We start from the raw sequence: 6,204 nt of genomic DNA, 5'->3' as shown, positions 1-6,204 counted from the left end.
TGATTGTCTACTTGGATTGTAGTGAAAAGGGGGGAAAATTGGTCTCAACACGACGGGTTTGCTGAGCTGCTGAGGCCTGCGTCACTGTGTGTAGTATTATTACTTTGGCATAGCTAATGGTAGTTGCCCTAGCTCGCCTCTAGCAAGTGGGGGCTTGGTTTCCCTGCGGTCAGCAAAAGCCCGCAGTCACACAGACGGACATCAGGGACCGTTTGATCTTAATTGAACAATCTAGATTCAAGCTCTGTATTTTAAATTAAAAAATAAAAAAATCAAGATCTACTGGCTGCAGAGAACCTGGATTAAGCAAGGAGTCTCTTGACTCAAAGTCATTAAAAAGCATCACACAATATATACATATAAGATCCTTCAGGGGCAGGACCACTGGCTAGCGTTAAGTTGGTGTATATGTGACTTGACATCTGTAAGCCGTTCTAATATAAGTCATATGCACAGCAAAAATTGAAACTTTTCTATTAACAATCCATTGAAATAGATTGGCGGGTAAAAGACATGCTTAAAAATCGTACTTTCTCTTGCCCTTCCCTTGAGATTATTTGCTTTCAAACAGTGTCAAGGAACGGTTAGTCAAGACTACAGTACCTTTATTTGAGATAATAAGATGCTGCCAGAAGAACACGAGAATGAAAATGAAGAATCAAATCATAAGAACAAGAAAATAAATATCAAAACAAATAGAGTCTCGAGAGTTGACTTTCCATAGAAAGGTTGAAGCCGACCATTGAGAAAAATATACATTTCTGAACAAATTATAGGAATTCACTCTAGGCAAATGCAAGTACAAATCTTTTATCTGAACATTGAATAAAAGGATATGATTCCGAGCGAAAGTTGAAACAGATCTTCATTCTTACCCTCAACCTCCCTGCCTCTCGAAACTATTATCTTAACTTACATAAAGCAGGTGCAGATCCAACAGTTACAAAACATAAATGCGGCAGCTGCTTGTTGACCAATGCATAAACCTAGGAGATAGGGTACAACCACTTAAGCTTGGCCATTCACCGCCTGGAAAATATGTAGAATGACAATACCAAGGTTGAGTTGTCTATACAGTGTGCATACATAGTCTCACAAAAGTTGCCAATTCAGACTTAGAGACACAAGCTTCAAGAAGTCCATATGAAAGGAAAATGAAGCTCACCGTAGGAACAGCTGATAAAAGTGATGAGATCCTGTAGGACTACCAAGTCGCATCCTAAGCACCAATCCATGAGGTTAAATCATGTAAAATCAGCTGGTTCAAATAACCAATAAACAGAAAGTGTTTATTGAAAAATTAAATGAACACCTCTCAGTTTGAAATCTTGTGCGAACGAGTCAGCATAATCATCATGGCATCATTGTAAATTGAGAATTTAATGTATGAACAATCAACGGTTTGGATCATATTCTTCAAATCGGTCCTTGAAATCTTCAACGATTTTCATCTCTTCATCTTTGTTATGTTTGTGATTCCTCCAATTGGCGTTATCTGCCATATTAAGCAACCCTGCCAGAACCTGATTCATTTTTCAAGTTTTAAATCTTGCTGATAAATACAGTAGTTGTAATCTTTTAAAGAACAAATTAATCACTTTCCAGAAAAAATAAGAGTTAAGAAATATATTGATGTTTCTGTGTTCACTGAGTATTTTCCTTTTAAAAGGCTACCTCGCGTCCAAATTGGGCGGGAAAAGTGTCTTTCTCCTCAACATGGTGCAGCAGAATTGTGCCTCCTGGGATTTCAGCATAGAACAAGCTTGAATTCCCATCAATTTGGGTCTTCAAAAACTTTCTTCCATCAGAAATGCTGTCGACTGAGTTGCAATCAAAAACAGCATAAGAATGCAACATAAACCCAAAAAACAAAAAAAGTAGGTATTTCTCAGACTAAATAAATTGAAGATTGTTTTTCAAGCCAAATAACTGGTAAGTAAATATTGGCACCAAGGAAATGAAAAACAAGGAGGTTAAGGCGGAACAAGGGTTACGGGGAACTTAAAAGGATCCAAGTCTGACAAGGATTGCATAAGCAATAAAATACAAAGCAAGGTCTTAAGATCAATGCTTACATTTCTTTTCCTCAAATTTAAATCCCAACTTCTCTGCAGCTAAATTGAATGCTTTTTCAACCATAACTGCTTTGGAAAATGGAATGGGAATGGCCTGCATAAAAGGGTAGAATGTTAATGAGAGAGAGTATAAAACAACAGCTGATCATATAAAACAACAGCTGTTAATGAGAGGGAGGAAAGCAACTCAAGCCACTATTGTTAGAACAGAAAATAGCTAACCAAATAAAATGACCAACAGATTAAATATCGAATGTGGAATTAAGCATATTATATAAGGGGAAAGTGGACGGACATGAAAGGTAGGGACGAGAGAAAGGAAAGCCAGCTCATTCAATAAACAAAGTGCATTTAATAGTCCAGAATTTAATTACTATGCAACTAGCAATATTAACTTCTTTTACCTGAAGATTGGCATGAGTTCCACGTATGGAAGCCCACTCAAAAAAAATGACTTCCTTTTCTTGGTTCTTGCAATATCTCTTGAGACTGTTCTGCAACTTTAAGAGCTCAACGTCAGATTCAGAAGAAAGAGATAAGGTATTTGGCATGTGCTCAACTGGTACTATAAGCACATGGTCTTCAACGAGTGGTCCTTTAGCCAATGCTAGATAAGAATTTTCCCCAATGCTTATGATTAAATGCGACTCCACACTGGGACTTGACAGGCAAAACCAACAGTCTCTTGATCTGCAATTGTATTGCAAAATTTGTCAAGGGCAAAAAGCTTTGAAGTTCAACTAAACAAGGAAAAATCAAATAAAATACGCTGAGGAATAATAAAACAAAAAATTTACTAGTTACCACATGAGTATTAACTTAATCCACATGTTTACAAATCAAGTATCCATAAATAACAGACTGTAAATTAACTATAGAATATAATTAATCAAGACACAGACCTGCTAGACCTTGTATTTTCTGATCCAGGCTTCCTAGAAGGAAACTTATCACCTTCATCCTGCAAGCTGTGTCTAAAGCGGCAGTCTGGGCCCCTTTCACATTTTCCCTTGTTCAGAAAATCAAAACAAACACCTCTCAGACAGTGCTCCCTTGCATCTGTGTCATGTCGAAAATTACATGTCTCTCCCCATTGACAAGAGCCGGAAGAGACAAATTTGAAACACAACTTGTCTCCAGCTTCATGTTTCTGTCGCTTTTGTGGAACATCATATCTCCAATGTTGAGAATCAGAGATACCGTCACTGGATCTCTTTACCGTATCCTTCGGAGAAGCTTTTCCCCCCGCAAATGTGTATGGTGATAAGGTGGTATTGGTGGTTTTCATGGCAATCTCGGTTGAAGACATGGTAGATGCAGGTGTTGGAGAAATCGCATGAATAAATTTCTGAAATGCAAAAGTTACCAAAATTTTACAATTAAAACATTTGCCTTACAGAGAGAGATACACAAAGGCAGGTTTATTTTCTCCATAAGAAAAACAAATGTACTGAATAACAGACACTGGTATGCTAAAGAAGAATAGCCGAACCTGCTTATCTTTATTTCCAACAGACGCAAGCCCTATGAAACGAGTAACGTGCACGGCATCAACATTTGAATATGGTTCACGGGCATAGTATATACCTTTAGAACCTGCAATATGATAACTACAAAAAAAAAAAGGATAAACTGTTATGATCAAAGACACAGCTTTCACAAAGACTAAAGAGAACCAGAACAATAACAACAACAGCCAAGCCTCATCCACAAAAGGCACAATTTCCCTAACAAATTCCTCTAGAAAAATAAGATACTAACCCTGATCTAGCGAATGAGTTAACCTCCTATAAGAAAGATCTTTATGAAACCCCCCATCAAATTTAATAATTTTAATTTATTTACTAACTTGTGAGATTGCCATTCCCAATTATAAGGGTTGCAAATAAAGTACCTATACCAGATATAACAAGCACTCCATTTGCCCCTAAATTTAAGTCTCTTTTAACCAATCTTGTTACTTACACTAAATTTATCAACAATGTGTATTGATTTTTTTAATTGCCCTTCTATTATTGGGACTCGTATTTTCCACTGAATTAATGATTTTTTTTAGTCTTTAAACAATTTTTGGTATTTTTGTTAAAAAATAATTAACGCATCTAGCCGTTTAGAGATAGGCTTATAGAAAGGGACAATTTTCTTTTTGTGGAGCTTATATTTATGACAGAGGTAGTATAAGGAAATACACAATACAACCAATTAAACAAGGAACTTGAGAGCTTATCGTTTCGAAGCTAAAAGTGCACAATCGACAAATATTATGAAATCAGGATTATGCATACAATTATGCTGGTTAAATAGAAAAATCACAATTTGTTTATCACTATTGTGGTTGCATGTGAAACATTCAGCAAGAAAATGTAGTTGATCCATTTTCTGTGTGTTTTGAGAGGAGGGATGTATATAATCAGACAAAGGATTGTAAGTTATCTGTCCAACAATTACCGTGGTTTAATCTCTTGCACTAACTCTGATATGGTTGAATCGCTGCCTGTAGAATCTGAGAATCCGGCAGGAATGTCTGAAGCAGCTACTCCATTTGTGACCCCACTTGGCCACTCGTTAGTAATAATGAATCAAGGAAATCAAAAAACAGACTCCGTCGTAGAAAACAAGCTAGTGGCATTAAGCCCGGGATACAGAATGACCGAGAATAATAAATAATTAATTCACATCAACACAAGGATATGTCAAGAACAGATCAACAACTCCAGATTCCTCAGCTATCGCACGCAAAGCATCAGCATCGTCTTCACTGTAAGTTCCAAACTGCTGACCAGTTGACGATTTCCTACCAGATAAATAGGTGACAGATAACCCTACACATAAGTACAACAGATAAGGAACCAAATTCAATTCCCAGTAAGTATTTCACGGCTGATAAACAAGCCAGGAAGCAATCCATTACCAATCATATACAATAGTGATCACCAAGACTAATCCCTTAATGATGTAATTGCTAAGTAATTACTAAACTAATGTCTACTACAGATATCAGAAGCATTATCGACAAAGAAAATACATTTCCTAATCCTCACATAGATAGCCAGGTCCTGTTTAAATAAACAGCTTAATTAAGCGTTTGAAGCATAAGCGTTTATCATATAAGTTCTTATGCATAAACTATTTTCATATAAGCTATAAATTGTTTTCGTTATGAGAATAAAAACTATGGACATGTATAAGTTACTTTTATAAGCTCTGCTAAACAGTCTGCCTAGCTCAATCAACAACGAATACAAAAAAAATGAACAAAATTAATTTATCCTGCAACTTTTGCAAGTGCTAATTAGCAGAAATATTTTCATTTTGGATATTAATATTGAAATAGAAATTAAAAATAGAGGAAGTAAAAGCATACCGAAGAGGTTGAATTTTCCACTGCCTTTCAACCAAAACAAATTATCGCAAACCCTTAACCCATCCATCTTGAAACCACAGTTGACGGAGTCCTTAGAAGCCGCCAACAAAAATTTGGGGGCGGCGACGCCGTAATCGCCGATGAAGTAAGTAGGGAGGGGAATGTGGGATCCACCACCTTCAATGTATGCCGTGAAGTCATCAAGCAGGTCCGGAGAGTCAGGGAAGAACTGGCCAACGCATAAGAGTGCGTCGAATGGGCCCGCGGATTTGTTCACCTATATTGAAAGGATTCAGTGGTGCAGAGCATTTAACTGATGAACAAAAACAAAACCCTAGAGAGAGAGATAGTGTTACCGATGAGACGCGCTTGAAGAGCTGGTTAAGACGGCCGTTAACGTCGCCGCAGAGTAGGATTCTCGGAGCCATAACAGATTTTGATACCTTTGACTGTCCCCGAATTAGTCCCTCGTCACACGAACTAGTGTGTGATGGGTATTTGATTTGGTTTCATATTTTTCCGTTAAAAAAAAAAAAGATTGACTATTATTTTCCCCACACACCGTCTTTTCTCGCGTCCTATTTTTTTTCAATTGTATCCAATGGTTCGGATTTCATTTTTTGGATGGTATTGTTAGAATTTTGTAGATTTTCTGAATTTGAAAATCGGAAGGCTTAAATATGCAAACTGTCCCTGTAATTTGGACTCATTTTGATTTTCGTCTCTGTAAAAAAAAAAATTAATTACATCCCTGTAAATTTTTTA

The 6,204-nt window shown here is 36.8% G+C and overlaps 1 protein-coding gene across 6 annotated transcripts; it reads right to left on the bottom strand.

The window, feature by feature from the left end:
* Positions 1-645: 645 nt before the first annotated feature.
* Positions 646-5,952, bottom strand: LOC25494236 (zinc finger CCCH domain-containing protein 64). 6 transcript variants are annotated; one of them, XR_005645833.1, is made up of 12 exons: positions 5,796-5,952; positions 5,440-5,716; positions 4,768-4,897; positions 4,524-4,643; positions 3,568-3,685; positions 2,978-3,423; positions 2,480-2,765; positions 2,076-2,169; positions 1,675-1,820; positions 1,313-1,523; positions 1,166-1,219; positions 646-1,069 (listed from the first exon to the last, which is right to left on the bottom strand). XR_005645833.1 is itself a non-coding variant. In XM_039833402.1 (10 exons), the coding sequence occupies exons 1-10, from the start codon at positions 5,865-5,867 to the stop codon at positions 1,395-1,397; spliced, it is 1,818 nt and encodes a 605-aa protein (XP_039689336.1). In that variant the 5' UTR covers positions 5,868-5,952; the 3' UTR covers positions 646-1,394. The 6 variants fall into 6 exon arrangements, 1 of the variants encoding a protein (XP_039689336.1); XR_005645832.1 differs by having other exon boundaries at positions 646-1,029; XR_005645831.1 differs by having other exon boundaries at positions 1,166-1,523.
* Between the last annotated feature and the right edge of the window lie 252 nt (positions 5,953-6,204).

The sequence above is a fragment of the Medicago truncatula genome, chromosome 4 (genome assembly GCF_003473485.1).
Source record: "Medicago truncatula cultivar Jemalong A17 chromosome 4, MtrunA17r5.0-ANR, whole genome shotgun sequence".
NCBI classification, from domain to species: Eukaryota; Viridiplantae; Streptophyta; class Magnoliopsida; order Fabales; family Fabaceae; genus Medicago; species Medicago truncatula.
This window is presented reverse-complemented; position numbering and strand designations above follow the sequence as displayed.

Coding starts and splice junctions, on each gene's coding strand:
- LOC25494236 (XM_039833402.1), bottom strand. CDS start 5,867: ATGGCTCCGAGAATCCTACTCTGCGGCGACGTTAACGGCCGTCTTAAC. Junction 4,898..5,439: donor TGGAAAATTCAACCTCTTCG/GTATGCTTTTAC, acceptor ACTTATGTGTAG/GGTTATCTGTCACCTATTTA. Junction 2,766..2,977: donor GAAAATACAAGGTCTAGCAG/GTCTGTGTCTTG, acceptor ATACAATTGCAG/ATCAAGAGACTGTTGGTTTT.